Genomic DNA, 20,088 nt, shown 5'->3' on the forward strand with positions numbered 1-20,088 from the left:
CTTCAGCCAGAGTAGCCTTCACTAGGGAGCTAATCAGGGAAATGTGAGTGTGAAAGTCAGGAAATGGTAATACCTCCTTGAAAGAACTTGAGAGCTGTTGAGGTGGCAGGCGTTGTTGCTCACAATTCTAGTATTTCTGATTGACTCAAGATTATATGGAGTGAAATTTTCTGTATTTCTAGAAAACTTGCTGTTACAATTCCATGTGTTTTCTCTTTTCTTTGAGCCTTGTTTGTATCTTTGGGATTGTCAGCATACATTTTTAACCATAAGCAATACACTGTAATATGTTCATTCACAAATTTAGCCATTAGTGAATGGTGGATCCTTTGCCCAGTTTACGTACTGCTATGCTATTTTCAGCCACTCTGACATTCTTTTCTTTTTAGTAAGTTAACTTTGATGATGATGCTTTGTTGTGTGGTTTATCAGTTTTCCCGTTCTTTAAGCTTCAGCAGATCCTTCAGACTTTTCAGCAGCCTCCAAAACCACAGTCTCCCGCCCTTGACAATGCTGTGATGGCCCAGGTTCAGGCTATCACAGCTCAGTTAAAGACAGCTCCTACACAACCACCTGAACAAAAAGCCGCTTTCCCCCCACCTGAACAAAAAACTGCATTTGACAAGGTACGCTTCTCTCACATCACCCCACTGTCTGTCTTACCCATGTTCATTGTAGGCTCTCTTCTGCAGCTTCTCTGGATTGTTCGTTTTGTCTGTGGTTTGAGTTTTCCTCCTCAATATCAAAATGGTTTTTCCTGGTTATACATGTCGTGCAGGCTCGCTGTAAACAAGTTTACAGAATAAAGAAAAGTGAACAGAAGGCAATTCTTCACTAGTCCCACTTGTACCTAGCAACGATGCTGTTGGGTTCTGTTGTATGTTTTTCCAGAAGCAATACACTATAGGCCTATGCTTTTGTTCTGATCTGTATTGTTAGGTCTGTGTACATTCAGCGTGGATAGTTATTAAGGTTCCAGTAGATGGAGACCTCAGAGGTTATCTGTTTGGCTACTGATAGACATTTGCTGTTGCTGTGATCACTGTAGTTGCCATGTCTGTGACATGAGCCCTGGGGTGACCGACTGACTCACTGGGCCTTGCCATCCTTAGGAGCTCTTTTTCTGTGTGGCTGTGACAAACACCCACGAGAACAAATTGAAAGAGGGGAGATTGATTTTGGTTCCTGGCATCAGAGAGTTGAATCCATGGTTTTCAGCAGGACCATGTGGCAGATGAGCCTCTTTAGTTTAAAGTGGACAGGAAGCAAGGAGAGGGGAAAAGGACTCTGGACCAAGTGAAACTATCAGAAGCGTGCCCTTGGTGGCCTTTTAACTACTCACCATCTCCTAAAAAGACAACCAACTGGGGACCAAGTGAACTTTAGCCCATGGGGATTGTCTCAGATTGAAATTTAACGGGCATGTTTCAGATACTGCCACCAAGGGTGTGGGTGTGCTGTGGGTTCAACCCAGACAGCTCTACTTTTGTCTTTTGTGTTTTTGTTAGGGTAATGATTATTTAAATTTTCTTTGTCCAGTTTCACAGTTTAAAAAAAAAGAGTTTGAAAATTGTAGCATTGTTTAATGTTTGATTGCATGATCTCTAAGATTTATGATTCTTTCTAAAATAAGTTATAAAAAAATTTATCGCCAGTAATTAATAATCAGTGTGGTAGGTAAATGCCAGTTTTCATTGTTTTACCTGGGTGATTAATAAGTGACTGCTGACTTTAAGAAATAGTGGGTTAAATTTTTAGTGAACAAGGAGTAGACATGGGCAGAGAGGTGATGTCGTCAGTAAAGTACTGGCTGTGCGAGCGTGAGGGCCACAGGCTGCATGCTCACACACGCATGCACGCACAGACATGCACACACGTACACGTGAAAGGAATATTCTGTATTTGTAAGGGAAACAGAATACGGACTTAATAAAGCAACAAAAAAGAAAAGAAAAAAAGCTATTCCACTCTTCCTTTGAAAAGATGTGTTTGTGTGCTTGCAGGTCTGTTTCCATGTACAAGTGAACATAAGTCTTCTCCATTATTCACCCCCCCCTAAAAAAAAAAAGAAAAAAAAAAAAAAAAAAAAAAAAGCTCTGTATCCTTCTACTAGTTCTCCACTTCTGTTTCCTGAGTTCGTCTCTCTCCTCCTCCTGGAGTGTGGTCTGTTTATCATTCAAGATTTTGTTAAGTACTTATGTTTTTGAAGTAGCTAACTTACTGGTTTTTTTGTTTGTTTTTGTTTTTTTACTATAAAGTCTTGTTTTTATGTCTGTTTTTGTTGTTTTGGTGGTTTGATTTTTTTTTTTTTTTTACACTGCCTTGTCACACCAGTGTTTATTTCTGCAACTTTTAATAACCACCCAGCACACATACACATCCTTCACTCCAAGTGTCCCTCTGCTTAATCGTTTTTCAGACTTACTTGGGCTAGTTGTGGTCTTATGTATAGATTTTTCAGGTAAACCATAAGTGGTGTTTATGATGATAGGATGGAAAGGTTTTTCTTAGCTTTATTTTATGTTGTCTGTATAAATGTTTGGCCTGAATGTATATATGTGCACCGTGTGCATGCCAGTGATGTGAAGTCAGAGAAGGCATCAGTTCCCCTGGAACCAGAACTACAGAAGGCTGTGAGCCACCGTGTGGGTGCTGGGAGCTAATCCGGGTCCTCTGGAAGAGCAGCTGTGTGAGGACTTTTGGTTTTTTTGAGGGGGGGTTTTTTTAGGAGTTAGTTTGTGTGCTGTAGAAAGTCAACAGATTTGAAGTTTTTTCAGGCAGATGAGCAGGCTGTAAATTCATGTAAAATTTAACAGTGTAGCTCTGCCTTGAGAGCATGGCAGGAGCAGCAGACTACAAATGAAGGTGGAGTTTCCGTGCTGAGGCCCTCAGGATGCTTCCTCGGGACACCCTGGTTCTTGTTGAAGAGTATGTTCCCTAAGGAGGGTAACCTGCTATACTCTGGGTCTGTTGATTAACTGATAATGTGATCTAAAACATTTTCCCTTCACAGTAACACACAAATTACATTGGACCTTACAGCTGGTCGGTCCCTATATTAGATATCCAAGGTAACATACATTACCTGTCAAAACATGCTTGTTGGGTAGCTTTGGGACGTACTGCTATAGAACCTCCATAGTAAACTAAATGTTTTTATGGTCTTCTTTATAAAGGCCTTACATAATTTTTTTTTTTGTTTCACTGATCCTTGGACTTTTTAATCTTATTCTTAGTCTTTTTTAATGTTTCTTAGCACTTAATTTGGTTAATAATGCCACAGAGAAAAGGCTGGTGTTATCGAGTGCCTAGTTTGCTAGGTGTTCCCTTGGCATTTCTAGGTGGTGCTGGACTTGCCAGTCTTAAGTGTCTGCTCCTGTTGCTTTTCTTCTAACACCTGAGTAAAGACCATGGCGGTGGGAATCCTATCTTGTTGGTTCACCTGAATAGTTACTAGTTCCATCACATTTGCAGAAAAGAATGATCTGCTGGGGAGTGGAGAGGTGGTGGTGGTGTGCGTGTGTGCATGTGTGCGTGTGTGTGTTCGTATGTGTGATATTGTTTGGGGTGTGGTGTCTGTGTCTGTGCTCTTTCTTTTGACTAAAATCTGTTTTCAGCTGGGAGTGCTTTTATTTAGATCTTCTTACGTCTTCCATTTCCTCTCAACTGTTGAAAATTTGTTGTTGTTGTTGTTGTTTTTTATAAACTAGAGATTTTGTAATTGATTCAAGTCTTTTTCCAGATCAGTATGTATGAGTATTATAACTTAAATAATGTATCTTGGTACTATAAAATAAGTCAGTGTATGTGAAACTGCAAAGTACCTGAAGTATCTATTACTTACATTCAGAAAACACTAGCTGTTCTTTTATAAAGAAGTTCGCTATGTCAGATCCTCTTCACACTTGGTTCAGTTCTGTGGCATGACTTAGCAATCTGTTCCTGAAGTACACCGGAGTTTCTAGGCAGGACAGCATGGAAGACACGGGTTAGGAGTCCGAGGTGTGGAAGCTGTGAGCACAGCAGGCACAGCCGTAAGTGGAGCTCAGGCATTGGAAGTGTAAAAGACAAGTGTCCAGCGTGACTCTGCACTCACCGACTGTAGATTTGTTTATAGTTCTTAACCTCCTGTACCTTGGTTTCCTTGTCTGCATACAAAAAATAGAAGTGCATCACAGGTTTTATGATACAGTGTGTGGGAGTGACGTGTGTGTGTGCTATGGAATACTTGTTGATGTACGTACGAGGACAGTTTGGAGGAGGGTTCCAAGGAGTTTACCTGCCCAACCATCACCCTGGCCCTTTAAGCTTTATTTTAAAACTTACTTTAAATTTAAAATTACTGTTTAACTTTTTATCTTATAATTCTATTTTTAAAAAATTTTTAAATTTACTTTTTATTTTAAAACTACTGTTCTAGATTTGTGAACTTCTGGATTATTTGGGCTTGTTTGTTGTTTTTAATGAAAGTTTCTGGTAATTGGTGTAAGCTATGAAGCTTTGAGAAGGAAACTGCTTGAGTAAACAGCTGAAGAGACTTCTTTTGTCCATCCCTGTCCTGCACCACATTTTTTTCTTTCATTACGTGAGTGTATTCTTGGCCGGGCAGCCTGTGGACATGTATTTCCAGCTGCCTGAAAGCACACACCTGTTTGAGTTAGGCAGAGCTCCAGAAGCTTCAGTCTAGGCAAATGAATATTTTAGATTAAGTATACTGCTAACTTTATTATGAAATAAGCAGATAATATTCAGAAAGAAAACACTACTTGTATTATTGGAGAAGGAATGTAGAATTTAAAGTTGTATCTTTGTTGAAGTGGCATTTATGCCAGTATTGTCTGTCTTTGGACCAAGCTCCCCAGGACATACAGAAGAAAAAGACATAGCATGGTAGGGTTGTAACTGATGGAAACGTGTCGTTCTGTAAAGTTTGTGGTGTGCTGATTCAGTCTGTGTGTTAAGTGGAACATTGCCATACACATTGCAGAAGCTGCTTGATAGGTTTGATTATGATGATGAGCCAGAAGCCATGGAAGACACGAAGAAAGAGGACACTGCTGTCACTGTTGCAGCCCCTTCTGCTGCTGCTGCACCTCCTGCTCCCTCCGTGGCCACACCCGCCATTGCTCCTGCTCTGCCGGTGCCCTCTGCCACCTCACCCCCTCCTCCACAGGTGCCATTGTGAGTTTCTTTTTCATTTGATATTGGTAACAGTTACAAAGCATAATCTAAGCAACAGTTAGGATTAAAAACAAATTTCAGTGGAGAATTTTGTAAAATTATAAGAGAATTTGTATCCTTTGCAGAATTAGAATTTTAAAACGTAGCTTTTATGTTAGACTAGTATTTGTTGAATACCCGTGACTCCTGAGTGGCATTCTGCAATGGAAATGTGAGTAAGTCTTGAGTGGTTTTGAATGAGTAATGAAAGCGCTCCCCTTGTTTTAGTGGCTATCCTGGGGACAGCATGCAGCAGCCAGCCTATACACAGCATCAAAATATGGACCAGTTTCCACCTCGGATGATGGGGATACAGCAGGATGCAGTGCACCATCAGGTACAGGCATTTTTCTTGTCTTGAGTTTTATGTACTTGAGATCTGCTCTCAGGGACCTGTTTGTATCTCTGAGTACTGTTGTTGCTGTGTAATTTGCTAAGGAGAACTGCAGCCTCCCAGAGAGCTGTGGAATTTATCTTTATTACAACGTGTTTATAAACATACTATATTCACCTAATAATAATAATGGTAGATATTTTAGTTAAAATAGTTTAGTGACATTGCAGTTGTATTTAAAGAAATTCCTTAGTCGCACAGCTGTTTCCTTTGCTGGAAGTCTTTCCTGTGTGCTGTGATGATTGGCTACTGTAGAGGGCTTTCGGGGCCTGGTGTTGGTAGTGTAGACAGTTTGAATTATACAACAAAACATATATAGCAAGCCGAGAGTTACAGAGACTAGGGATTGGGTCATTAGATTGATTTTGCTAAATACTGTAAACTCTGGGTTTACAGGGTTGGGCTTTAAAGACAGAGCCTGTGCACCCCCACCCCCCCTCCACAGTAGCCATTGTATATAATCTGTGGTATTGTGCTACAGTGATTTTCATGCACAACCAGCCTTGGGAAACATGGCTTTATAGCCTGTGGAAAGGGTGCCCGATAAGGATGTTAACACTACGGATTTTCTTGTCTGTATGATTTCCGGGTCATTCTTTGCATTTGATGACATATAGTTGGTACTGTGATTTTAATGGCTTACTGAGGAAGCCTGTTTAAACAATGAAGAAAACATGTGAACATACTGCCAGATATTTATTAGACAAATTACCACCAATTTCACTTGGTTGGTTGGTTGGTTGGTTGGTTGGTTGGTTTTTCAAGACAGGGTTTCTCTGTGTAACATCCCTGGCTGTCCTGGAACTCATTCTGTAGACCAGGCTGGCCTCGAACTCACTGAGATTCGCCTGCCTCTGCCTCCCGAGTACTGGAATTAAAGGTGTGCACTGTCATGGCCCCACTCCACTGACAATTTATGAATGCTTAATGGAAAGAGATTTTGGGACATGAGTATTGGTGCTGGGTAGTGCTTGTAAAATGTCAGATTGTGCTTTACCATTTTTTATTAACATTTTTTCACATTCCACAGTTTCCCCTCCCTCTTGTCCACCCCCCCCATCTATCCCCTTTTCCATCCACCCCTCCTCCTGTGCTTTGTTATATATTGTGACTTTCATTTGAAATTTTAAAAGTATGTCTAACAAAGAAATGTACACACAGTTAGGTGTGGTGTTAACACACAGTCCTGGCATTTGAAGGGCAAGACAGGCTAGTTGGGTTATACTGTAAGACCACTTTAAGTTTTTGTTTGTTTTGGGGATTGTTTCAGAGATAAGGTGTTGCTTTGTGTAGTTCTGTCTGTCCTAGAATTGCGTTTGTAAGCTAGCCTGGTCTTTGACTTATAACAAACTCAGGTGTACACCATCAAGTCTAGCAAACAAAGTACTTTTCCCCCAGGAATCTAGAAACTACAGCCATTTTCCTTCTATTATAAAAGCTTGGCTGGACAGTGGTGGTGCACACCTTTAATCCCAGCACCTGGGAGGCAGAAACAGGCGGAGCTCTGTGATTTTTGTGGTCAACCTGGTCTACAGAGTGCATTCCAGGACAGCCAAGGCTACACAGAGAAGCAAGCAAACAAACAAACAAAAACAGTTACTGTTAAAAATTTGAAGGACGATGATTTGCAATCAAGTACCTCTTTGGCTAAGACTACCCTGTCATCTTGCTACCCTGGGTAAATAAAGCTGTATCTTGAATCACCATTGAGAATTCTGAATGAGTGATTTACAGAAAAGTTATGCATACAGAACTCAGATAGCTTTTTAAAATAAAATTTATTGAAGTTTTATATAAAATAACTTTTGAAACTTATAGATTTAACTCTTCTTTAAAATGAAAGGTTCCACTTCCTCCTAATGGACAAATGCCAGGATTTGGGCTTCTCTCTGCACCTCCATTTCCTCCTATGCCGCAGCCTGGCATGGCACAGCCTGGGATGCCTCAGCCTGGGATGCCTCAGCCTGGCATGGCACAGCCTGGGATGCCTCAGCCTGGAATGACACAGCCTGGGTTGCCGCAGCCTGGCATGGCACAGCCTGGGATGCCCCAGCCTGGCATGGCACAGCCTGGGATGCCTCAGCCTGGCATGGCACAGCCTGGGATGCCACAGTCTGGGATTCCTCCAACTCCACCAGTACAACCAACTTTCCAACCTACTTTTCAGCCACAAAATGAGCCGCTTTCACAAAAGCCACATCAGCAGGTAATAGTTTCTTGGATTGATTTATATGCACACTCCTTATTTGGTTGCTGTTTTAGTTTTTCAGTATGTTGATCTTTGGACACTCTTGTCTCCAACAATACTATCAACTGAGGATTGAAGCTAGTGTTGATGGGTTCAGCCAGAGCCTAGTTTACTTACTGTGTTTTATGGTGTTTGGTAAAAATGTAATTTATGCAGAGTAACTTCCAGAAGTAACACCCACCCGGGCTTAGTTTGCATACCATATGAGAGGTTTTGTTTTTCTTTCAGTGGTGGCTAGTCATTATTTAGTTCAGAAAATTAGTATTTCTAAGATTTTGGCCTCTTGCCCTATGATTTCCAGATGTCTCATTTTCTGATCTTTTTAATTTTTATTTATTTACTTATTTTTAAGGAAATGGAAGTAGACCAGCCTTGTGTCCCGGAGGCTAAGCGGCATGTGCCTGACAGCAGAAAGTCAAGATCTAGGTCAGCATCCAGGTAACTTACAGGAGAGCCACAGTTTGTGTCTGAGGAGACCGGGGTGCCGGTCACACTGTTTTCTTCGCTTTTGTGTTGAGACAGGATCTCACCATGTAGCCTTGACTGGCATGGAACTCAGTGTGTAGACCAGGCTGGCTTTGCACTCAGAGCAATCCACCTGTCCCACCTTCTCGGTGACACTCGGTACATAAGGAAAAGGTATCAAAAGTAATGGCTGGGTTTTTTTATTATTATTATTTTGTTGTTTAGTTCCATCTAGAGTTGTAGTTAGTTGGTAGAGTACTTACTTACCTAGTGTGCCTAAAGTCCTGCACTCAGTCATTAGCACTGCCTTTAATCCCAGCATTCGGGCATCAGAAGTTGGGGGCCAGCTTGTTATACATGAGACACTGTCTAAAAAAGACCCCCAAAAAGTAAGTTATTTTTCAAATCCAAAACACTTTACCTACATGCCATCTGAGTTGGTTGAGTTCCTATGAGTCTGGTTTATAGGAGTTGAATGTTCAGTGTTAGCCAACAAAAGTGGGAATGTCACTTTACCTACATGTCATCTGAGTTGAATTAGTTCCTGTGGGTCTAGTTTATAGGAGTTGTATGTTCAGTGTTGGCCAACAAAAGTGGAAATGTCACGGTTGTGTCACAGTTCAAGTGTGTTTTTGCTGAAGAGAAGGCGTCTTAGAAGAAGAAGAAGGAATAGTAGCAGCAGTGTTTACCGCCTTGAGGACCGGCTCCCTAACCTTGAAGATGGAATTTGGGTAGTGTTAGAGAAGTTACACCAGTGGCCCAGCCATAGTTATTTTGTATAAATTATATCCATGAGTTCCCTGTTTCTTTGTACTTACAGATCCAAACATTCACTTACCTGGTTCTGTTTATTTTTTCAACTTAATATGTGCATCTTTCCCCTTTTTCTTCTTGCTGTCCATCTCCTTCATGAAATGTATTAGGTCACCAAAAAGGAGAAGATCTAGATCTGGCTCTCGGTCTCGGAGATCCCGCCACCGACGGTCCCGATCTCGGTCCCGGGACAGGCGCCGGCACTCACCCCGGTCTCGATCTCAAGAAAGAAGGGATCGTGAAAAAGAGAGGGAACGGCGACAGAAAGGCCTCCCTCAGATCAAATCAGAAACTGCAAGTGGTAAATAGTGAACCTATCTTCTTGATACTTTCTTCGGATTTTTTCATGTTGTGGGTTTAAGATGTTTTATGACTGTTAGCAGAGCCCTGAGTGGTGAGTGTTTTCTGAATAGCATTTCCTTCTGTCTTACTTGTATACTGCACACTGCACACACTCAGTGAGTGCGTCTGTATGCGACAAGGTGCCTTTCCACCAGCACAAGTACGTCCTTCTTTGCTCGTGTTACCTCTGGGTTTTCATTATTTTTAGAACTTGTATAGTAGAAAGATTTCAATTTAATTCATAATAGTGACCAGTACGTATTTAAAATGAGGCCCACACATAGGAAACAGCATAAAAAGAAACTCAGGTTAGAAGTGGACGACTGTACTTGTTAATGGCTGGGTTGCTTAGGAATAGAGACTTAGATTCAAGTCCTTGTTCTCTTCTTTGCTGGCAGCAGACAGGGATAGGCAAGTCACTGCTCTCAGGGCCTGGGTTTTCATGGGCATTTTAGGTCTAGTCACAAAGAGACCCATTGTTTTTCCGTTTTTTTTTTTTTTTTTTTTTTTTAACTGGTTTAATTTCTAAATACCTAATTTTCTAGACTCTTTAAATTTATATAATGTATAACTGGCATTTTCTCTCTTTGAGTTTTTGGCATTGTAATGTCACATAGTAATGACATGTGATGGTGTGTTGTGCTGCTTGGGATGGAATGAGTGTTTTGATCACCTACTCATTTTCAGTTTGTAGTACCACATTGTGGGTGGGACAGCTGGACAAAAGGACTACTCAACAAGATGTTGCCAGTCTCTTAGAAGAGTTTGGTCCAATTGAATCAATTAATGTGAGTACTTACTTCCCTGAGGGTGCTGAGCAAGATGTGCTCAGCTATGTTTTGAGACTGAGGCCTTGAGTGTTTATGGAAGGCAGTTTGTGGAAGGCAGTTGTAGGCTGAGATGTTCCTGATCACCTTAACATTCTCAACAGTTGACGTTTCTTGACAGTCATGTTTAAGTTAAAATATTTTTCTAAAAAGTCTGTCACAAAATTTGTGCAATTTAGTCAAAGCCCAACTTTAATGAGTTTAACCCTCCAGGTCTGTCTTTTTGTTGGTAGTGCTGGGGGGCTCAGCTCTGTACATGCTTACAAGTGCTCAGCTGCTCGCCTTGGGCTAGACAGTACTGATGAGAGGGGATACGGCTGGAGGCTGACATCTGTATCATTGTGTTCTTTGTTTTTGTCATTGCCTTCTATAATACTGAAATATTTTGAACAGATGATTCCTCCCAGAGGATGTGCCTATATCGTTATGGTTCATAGGCAAGATGCATACCGTGCCCTGCAGAAACTGAGCCGGGGAAACTATAAAGTGAACCAGAAATCCATAAAGGTACATTTTTATCATTTATAAAAGGGTTTAATGTAAAATTATCTAGGATTTTTTGTTTTAGTTTTCAATATAATTTTGCTACTTGGGAATGATATGAGGCATAAAAGCCTCCTGGAAAACAGTCGCACATTTGTTGACATATAATTTTACTGATAATTTCCTTAGTTTCTTTTTGATTATGAAAGGCTTTTTTTTCATGCAGTGTATTCTGATCAAACTTTTCTCCTCCTCCAAGATCCTACCCCCACCCCCAGTTTCATACCCCTCTCTGTCTTTAAAAAACAAGCAACACCCCAAAGGGGAAACATCACATACTCCACAAATGCAGAAACCAAAACACACACGCAAAAGAGCAAGGAGACAAATGCCCCAGCAAAGCAGCTAAAGACAGTCTGTGTTGTCCCCCCTCCACCCCCCAAACCCAGTTTGTTTAGTGTTGGCCATCCACTGCTGGGCGTTGGGTCTACCCTGAAGTTACTATCCCTGGGGAGACTCCATTGGGACGGTATTTTCCCTTTGTAAGATGTTAATTGCAGGTGACTTCTTGGTTAGAGGTGGGAGCACATGCCCGCTTCCCTCTCTCAGCTGGCACCCTCTCTGCCTGGATGGAACCAGTGCAGGCCCTGTGCATGCTACTGTGCCTCTGATTTTATATGTGCATCAGTACTTGCTTCCTTGGGGTTATCCATCCTCCTGGCTCTTAAACTCTTCTACCGTCTCTTCTACATAGTTCCCTGAACCCTGAGTGTGTGGAGGGGGGTGGGCGTGGTGATAAAGGTTCCCATTTAGGACTGTGGGTCTCTGTGTTAGCTCCCATCAATTGCAAGAAGCTTCTCTGGTGGTAGCTAAGCAAGGCACTGATTTATGGATATAGCAGAGTGTCACTAGGAGTCATTTTATTGCTAAGCTAACAAAATTCTTAAGATTTTTTTTGGGGGGGTATTTCGAGACAGGGTTTCTCTGTGTAGCTTTGGAGCCTATCCTGGCACTCGCTCTGGAGACCAGGCTGGCCTCGAACTCACAGAGATCCGCCTGCCGCTGCCTCTGGAGATTAAAGGCATGCTCCACCAACGCCCAACAAAATATTTTTTTAAGGTTTATTTTATGTATAATGTACAGATTTCTGTCTGCATGTATGCCTGCAAGTCAGAAGAGGGCATCAGATCTCATTATAGATGGTTGTGAGTCATCATGTGGTTGCTGGGAATTGAACTCATGACATCTGGAACAGCAGCCAGTGCTCTGAACCTCTGAGCCATCTCTCCAACCCTGATAAGATTTTTTTTTTTTAATAAAGTTCTAGGAATTTAATCAGGGTCTTAATGTAGGCTAGCTAAGCACTCAGTCACTTAGCTATGCCTCCAGCCACCTTATTTATTTACTTATTTAAAAACAGGTCTCAATATAACCCAGGCTGGCCTTGAACTCCTGATCTACCTCTTAAGTACTGGCATTACAGCATACAATAAATAGCACATCTATCTAGCTTTAACTGGAGCTTTAAAGATGATGTTTTCTAGTAAAATATTTTCTTACAAAAATGTAGATATACCACAACTTAAGTTTTGTCATCTCTCTTAGAATTAACTTAAAAATATCAACAGAGATGACAAATAAGCACACAGACAACCATCCTCTGAGGAGTCCAATTCATTGTTTGCCCTGCGTTAGCCCCTTGTTCTCCCCTGATAATGCACTGTAAAAAGGTGCTGCCGCATCTGTAAACTTTGAAAAGGCTTCTCCTTGCTGAGCTTGTTCTTACTCTTGTATGCTGACTGTGCTGGGTCTGCAGAGATCTCTGTCCTAAGGCAAAGTGGGAAGACGAGAGAACCAGTAATCCCATGACGAGGAAAGTCTTGAGCAATGTATCCAGGGACAGGGTTGCTCCCTGGCTGCCTTGTCCTGATGAGTGGGTGGTGGGGAGTGGTGAGCTCACAAGACTGATGACCCACTTGTCTTTTCCTTTCTTGGTGCATTTTCACTGGTTATAGATTGCCTGGGCCTTAAACAAAGGAATAAAGGCAGATTATAAGCAGTATTGGGATGTTGAACTGGGTGTCACTTATGTCCCATGGGACAAAGTCAAACCTGAGGAGCTGGAGAGTTTTTGTGAAGGAGGGATGTTGGACGGTGACACACTTAACCCAGGTAAGTCGATGGAAGTCCCCATATAAGCCAGCCTCTTGTAAATTGAGGACTCGGTGACCTTTATCTGTATAAGACGGGTACAGGGAGAAATACAGACACTGGTAAAATACTGACTGAGACTCAATTAGAGCTTTGCGCTGAAAAGAGACTGCTTAGTCCCCAGTTGTGCATCATTGGACAGACTAAGCATTGGGAAATAACCCCCAAATCCAGAACACTCGAGCACCAGAGCCTCTCAGGGTTCGGGGTCTTTTATTAGAGATGCTTGCTATACAGTGTTTAAATCCCCGCTTTGACCCCAGGTATTTGTAGTGATACTTACTGTCCAGAGAAGACACGCACATGTATTAGACCAGGAAGTTGAGTTGTTTGTGGATACGAATATCATGAGGGCCGAGTTAGTAGTAAGACTGTGGTGGGAATAAAGGATGTTTAACAAGTGTTGACCACCAAAAGAGGGGAGTGGTGTGGTGCTGCTGAGATGGCCTCCTCCTGGGATAATGCATGTTTTCACTTAGGAGGAGGGAGCTAGATTTCTCTTCAGGCTGATAAGCCTGACACTCCAAGATGTACACTTTTGGCCAGGATAAGAAGGTGGGACCCTGGAAGTCAGTCAGGGTCCTAGGAGGTTTCATTGATGAGACATAAAGTTACTGATGAGTTAAGCCCCAGAATACAAAATAGTTTTACTTGCCGAGAAGATACCGAAAGAGGTGGGAGGGTAGCTATGTTACTTTTTAGTCTTAGGGGTTGACTGAGAATACAGGTGTTAGAACTAGACATGTCCAGTTGGATCCATCCATTCTGCTCACGTGTTTCCGTTATTTGTTAATTTAAATGCTAAAATTAGCAGACATTTCTTTTATGAAGGTAATATTTTCTAATCCTCAATTTTCATTTCTGTATTTAAAGTTGTAAGTGAAAATAGTAAACATTTCTTGTTCTATTTCTGTAATTCATAGAGTGGAAGGGAATCCCCAAGAAGCCTGAAAATGAAGTTGCCCAAAATGGAGGTGGAGAGGCCTCTCACACGGAACCTGTGTCGCCCGTCCCCAAGACTTTGCCTGTGCCTGTCCCTCCTATTCCTGTCCCTGCTCCCATAACAGTGCCACCTCCACAGGTAGGAATAGTGGGAACAGGGTTTAACTTTTGAGGGTCTGAAAGATTGCTTTAGTCTTTCTTCTCTGTCTAAAAAGTAAATAAATGCCCATACTAGTTTTGCATATTTTGTTATATAACATCTATTTTTGAATGCCAGCTTTTTTTCATAAATGTTAATAAAACAAATAGTTTTACATTGTTTGACAAGTTGTGTGGATTACTCAGTGCCCTGACTTATAAAGTCTTAGATAGGAAATCCAGAACCACTGTTATTTTTGCTTCCTATTAGGCTTTCATTCTTCAGGGAGTTACTATATTTTGAACTCAGATATACCTACCCAAGTCCCAGGTGCTCTGTGGGAAGGGAATCTTTTGTTTTTTTCTTTTGTTTGTTTGTTTGGTGGTGGTTGGTTGGTTTTTCAAGACCTGTCTTGCCATGTAGCCCTGGCTGCCCTCAAACTTGCATTGCTCTATCTCTGTCTCCAAGTGCTAGAACCACATGGGCCACTGTTTCTGGCTCAGTGATGGTTTCAGTTAAGTGTCATTGAATGTGTATTAACTCATTTAACCTCATACTTACTTTAAGTTGGCATGTTCCTAGTTTAGAAAGCTTTAATAGCCAGGAAGGCAGTACAGACAATTTGACTCTAGGATAGTTGATCTTAGCCTACTACATAAATTGCCAGCTATCCTTTCTTAGACTTGTATTTCCCAGTTTTTTAAAAATTCAGCCATGGGATATTTTCAAATGTCTCACATGCTGTCAGAACACCAATGGATGCCCGTGAAATATAGTATGAATGGCCGTCTTACAGGAGAAACCAGAGCTTAGATTTATAGCATTTAGGTAGGCATAGGTTACCTACCGTCTTTTTAATCTAATAAATGTAGTATAATAACATTTTAAAGGTTGCGCCTGTGTGTGTTTTCTTGGTGCACGTGCACTGTATTTGAGAGCAGCTAGATATAAGTGTCTGGTGTTTCTTTGCAGGTCCCACCTCACCAGCCGGGTCCCCCTGTAGTTGGTGCTCTGCAGCCACCCGCTTTCACACCTCCCTTAGGGATCCCCCCTCCAGGCTTTGGCCCTGGGGTTCCGCCGCCGCCTCCTCCTCCACCATTTCTGCGCCCAGGATTCAACCCAATGCATTTACCGCCAGGTACACTGCTCGATTGAGAGGACTGTTTTAGGCTCTGAGATGAAATGATGCAGCAGGAGTTGACCTGATTTTTCTTACTCTAGGCTTTCTCCCTCCTGGACCCCCACCTCCTATAACTCCACCAGTGTCCATCCCTCCTCCTCACACTCCACCGATAAGCATCCCAAACTGTAAGCATGCCTCTCCTCTGCGTTGACTTGATGTCTTGGAGTTGGGGTAGGAGGGAACGAGAGCATATAGTAGGGTCTGAGGACTGGTTAAAGATTGTTGACCGGGAACATAACTACTCAGCTTCACATGTCAATATAATTATATTCCTTAGCTACTATCGCTGGTATAAATGAAGACACTACAAAAGACTTATCTATTGGAAATCCCATTCCAACAGTGGTGTCTGGGGCTAGAGGAAACGCCGAATCTGCTGACAGTGCGAAAATGTATGGCTCTGCTGTGCCACCTGCTGCACCTACGAATCTGCCCACCCCTCCTGTAACCCAGCCTGTTTCACTTCTTGGTAAGTTCATTATTTTTTTATTGTTAGTTTTTTTCCCCCTTCAAGTTTGTCCTTTTCAAAATAATGTGAATTTTTGCAAAGTAATCCCCAAGGCAGTGTTTCTTTGAGGACGCTCTTAAGTGGTTGTACAGTTGCTCTTTACCAGGAGACATCATGGTGGCGTTATGGCCTAGTTGTCTTCAATAAAACATTCCCATCTGCACATGTTAATTTGATGCACAAATTCGATTAATGTAATTTCTATGAAAGGAATTGTTACATGTTCTTAACATGATTCCAGACTTCCAGCTCTAGCAGCTGGTTCCTCGTAGATGTTTCTTTGTCCTTATCCATCCTGGACTTTGAAATCTTTTTTTTAAATATATAGACTGTCAAGTATCATCTGTGATAATCCTAGCAGGATGGTGTTGTTTTCTTGTGAGCGTTGTACAGTTGAGGTCTAGTTGAGGCCATTCTCACTGGCTCCTGGGTTTTCTGCTGCTGCAGTTGCTCCTTCCACACCTCATCGCTGCAGTCAAGGCAGGTGCAGCCTAGAGGTTTCACAGTCATCCTTAGAAGGGTGTACTCTAGTTTGCTTCAGTCGCATAGAGTACATCACATAGTTTTTATTATAGACTGTCTTTTAAGTTAAAAAATCCTATTTGAAGTAAATCACCAAGTACAATTAACATTTGATTCTCCTAATGGGAAGTTACTACTTCTGAGTGTGAGTCCATTTTGTTTTCAGAGGGGTGGGTGTGTGTGTGTGTGCATTTGCTTTCAGACTCCAGCATTGCTTTTGGAAAGAATCTGTTGCTGACCTAAGATGTAGGATTGTGGGACATTAGTTTCAGGTAGAGAACTTTACACCAAAATCAGTATTGAACTTTGTGTAGGTACCCCATAAGTAGTAAAAATGCCAATTTCTTTTTATGGTGAAGTTAGGGCTGCACTTTCGTGCATATGATGAATTTACTTTTAATTTCCTTAATACACAGAGGAAGGACTGTTTGTTAGAGGAGGATTTGGGGAGATGATTTGTGTAATGAAGTGTTGCTTCAAAGGTTCCAGTGTTTGGGGATGCCATGGAAGCACCACTGGCCTGGGAAACAAGGCACACCAGCATTGCCAGGCCTCCCTGGGTTACAGCTTCTTTTGTATTTCTAATATAGTTGCACAAGAATCTTAGAATCTGAATCAGATGCAGTTTTCTGATCCACTCTTTCCTCTACAACCTCTCCACCTGTACACATCTCTGGCTTGGAACAAAATCTTGTCTAATGTCCATGGTTTTTGGGCTCCCTAGAAAATTGTGTGCATTTGTCAATTTCTTTGGTCTTCATAACTTCACTGAATGAGTGGAAAGCTTTCATGAGCTCCAAGAGTCTGGTAGCCACTGCTTATAAGTAGTCCTGTTTGGAGTGAGTACCTGCCTCTGTTTATCCCAACCCTGAAGGTCCTGTCCTCTATTTCTTACACCACCAAACAGTTTAACCTTTGCAACCAACATGAAACAAATCAAAAGTTGATAAACTTAAGTGATTACTTTGTCATGCCTAGCACTGCTGAGGAACAGTGTGTCTTCCTGCCTGGTTCTCATTACCTCACACACCTTTCTTTCTGTGTCCTTCCCCTCACAGGGTGGAGGTCAGGAGAGATCAGTGCTTCCATAAGTGAGGTGGGTGGGGTAGGTAAACGAGCAGCTTTTAGTGTGGGGCTCTTCACTTTTGATTATCTTTGTCTATAACTTTTAAATCAAAATTTGAAAATGGAAGGTTTAGAATTTGATGTAACAATGGAAACTATTTTATTAAAATAAATACTTTAAACTAACATGGAATAGTCTAGTTCCAGTTAACAGAAGGAAAATCTTGTGTGTGACTTCAGTCAGACATCAGGAAACGTGCTGGGCCTTGTGGCACTGTGTTCCAAGAACTCGGGAGGCTGAGGTCCAAGGATCTTGAGTTGGAAGTCAGCCTGAGCTACGTAGTGAGTCTCTAAGAAAGAACTCTTGAAAAAAGATGGTCACGTAAATCTTGACCTTTCAGAGAAATAAGTTTTGGTTTTCTTCTTGTTACAAAGGTTTAATATGAAAATATTCTTGACCTCATTTTTACATTGTAGTAAAGCAAGCCCTTGGAAGAGGTGAATGGGTTTCTCCCCTGGACTGCCTGCCATTATGCTCATTCCAAGGCCTGTGTGTGGCATAGTGGTACTGTCCCTCACATTTCCACTATTCCAGCCAGCACTCCTCTCTTGCCTTTAGTTGCCAACTCACACTGTCACCTGTCCCAAGAATCAAAAAGGAATCCCATCCATTGGACATACGTGTCACCAGTAAATTTCAATAAGTGCTCACCCATACACTCCTCTGTCTACTTGAGAGGGGTGAGCTTTTTTTTTTTTTTTTTTTTTTTTAAAGTGAGGTGTTTTTCTTTGTTGTTGTTGTTTTGTTTTTGTGTGTGTGCAAATAAAGGAGAATTTATTCAAAAGAATCACAGTTCCACCACTTTGATTGAGGAACGCAAGAATCACGTTGTGGTATCACAGTGGATCGGAAGCTGGGTGCCGGTGTTGTTAGTCCTCCTGTGGGAGCATGGAGCTAGGTGCTCCCTCTCTTCTTGGTGCTCTAATGTTTTCTGTAAGTCTGTAGAAGGAGATGCTGTGTTGACCAGAACACCTTAAACCTAGAGGCTAATGCTGAAGTCCCATTTCCTCGTCTGTAAAGGGGACACTGATGGCATCGACACACCAGGGTGTGGTGATTCAGTGGCTAGCATACAAAACTGCCACCTGGGAGGCGTTTAGTGAACAGTGGGTACTATCACAGGTAAGAAACTCCAGAGCTGTGCTCAGGGCATGTAGAGAAGGGTTCGACTCCACAGTCTGTGCTGACACTTCTGGGCTCCGATTCATTATAAACCTTTGTTTGCTCTCAAGTAGAAAGCAAGCATTTTTGGAAGTCGCTTGTGCATTTTAAGGAAGACAAGACCAGATCACAAACAATCAAGTACCATTATTGGACTTACTCAGAAAATATTGTCGTAGCAGCAATTTACTTACTAACACAACCCAGTATTGAAAGTCTTAGCACAGTAGGCACTGAATAGTTTCCTTGCAACACATCACTGACGCGTTACTTCCAATGTGCGGTGCCAGTAGTTCTGAAACTGCACGAGCCTGTCAAATGTTAAGCAGATCAAAATTTCACATTGAGGACTAATTGCAATGGGAACGGCAGTGGAGTGCCTTGGGGCTATTGAGATTTTTGTCTTCAGACTTCAGTTTGGGTGTTAATTTGGAGGTAACTGCCTGTTCTAGAGCTGAGCTGAGGTGTCCCCACCCCCACCCCCAGACAAAAAACAAAACCTGAATTTGGAAGAACACAAGCTTCTATCGTGTTTTTAAATTATTCACTATTACTAGATTTTAAAGAGCACTGTTTAGCACCTCATGGGCCAAAGTAGCTGAAAGCGGTAGTGGTTTTCTCAAAGCTAAAGATGACATCTACAGTTGTCAGTCCTCTAGGAGAGAAGATAGTAGCAATGCAGTTCATCCTTCTGATTGTATGAGCATTTATGTTTGCCTTTCAAATCCGTTGTATGCTATGTATTGCTAATATTATGTACAGCGTATTTATTAAAAAGTTAATTGTAAATGTAAAGTTTGGGTTACTTTGGTGTTCCAAACAATAAAAAAGTACACAAAAAAAATGTTTGTTTGTGTTACCTATCTGTCCTATGTTACAAGGATATCCAGAGTATGATTCAGACACAAACTGCCAGGTGGAGTGAATTCCTCTGTGGGAAGTGAAGTCACTTCCTGACATGTGCACTTATTTGTTAATTATCAAACGAAGAGATTGTCACCTTCTCACCTTCCCTGCTTTTGTTACACTACTGCAGATGGTGAAGTTTATAAATAAAATTTTATTCCTGAGAATAATCTTACAAGTGGAAGGTTACTTTTTCTTTGCCATAAAGTCACAGGCGGATTTAAAGCAAGACTCACACATTGATGGCCTATTAGTGGAGCTGCTGGTCCATGGGTTGGTACACTTTAGTCCCTACATAGCTGCAGCAGGCATTTGAGTTGATCTTGGACTAGGGCACCTCAGGAAAAACTGAATATACAATTGCTTTTAATAAATTATATTGAAGTACCTTTGATTTCATATTATCATTAAGTTAGGAGCCCTGAAACGTGCCTAGGAGAAAAGTAGTCTCACCTACATTTTGGTAATTGTTTCAACATGGGTATTTGGTTTCTGATGGTTTAGCTTTGGATTTCTCTGCTCAGTCTCTGTCTTGAACTTTATAATTTTTATAGCTAGTAATTTAAACAGCATTAAATTAGAACATTGGAGCACCAAT

At 41.6% G+C, this 20,088-nt stretch overlaps 1 protein-coding gene across 7 annotated transcripts in view; it reads left to right on the forward strand.

Annotated features, from left to right (window-relative positions):
• Scaf4 (SR-related CTD associated factor 4) overlaps positions 1-20,088 on the forward strand; it is a gene marked incomplete at its 5' end in the record, with an annotated part of 55,868 nt that overhangs the window by 23,175 nt on the left and 12,605 nt on the right. For 2 of the 7 annotated variants that reach the window (XM_035444333.1, XM_035444328.1), the window contains 13 exon segments: positions 450-626; positions 4,988-5,181; positions 5,449-5,557; positions 7,458-7,820; positions 8,215-8,300; positions 9,251-9,441; positions 10,170-10,270; positions 10,703-10,816; positions 12,808-12,964; positions 13,927-14,084; positions 15,057-15,222; positions 15,306-15,392; positions 15,545-15,736. In XM_035444333.1, the coding sequence (XP_035300224.1) occupies positions 450-626; positions 4,988-5,181; positions 5,449-5,557; positions 7,458-7,820; positions 8,215-8,300; positions 9,251-9,441; positions 10,170-10,270; positions 10,703-10,816; positions 12,808-12,964; positions 13,927-14,084; positions 15,057-15,222; positions 15,306-15,392; positions 15,545-15,736 (2,095 nt within the window). 7 annotated transcript variants of the gene reach the window in all.

This window comes from Cricetulus griseus, chromosome 4 (assembly GCF_003668045.3).
Source record: "Cricetulus griseus strain 17A/GY chromosome 4, alternate assembly CriGri-PICRH-1.0, whole genome shotgun sequence".
Lineage (NCBI taxonomy): Eukaryota > Metazoa > Chordata > Mammalia > Rodentia > Cricetidae > Cricetulus > Cricetulus griseus.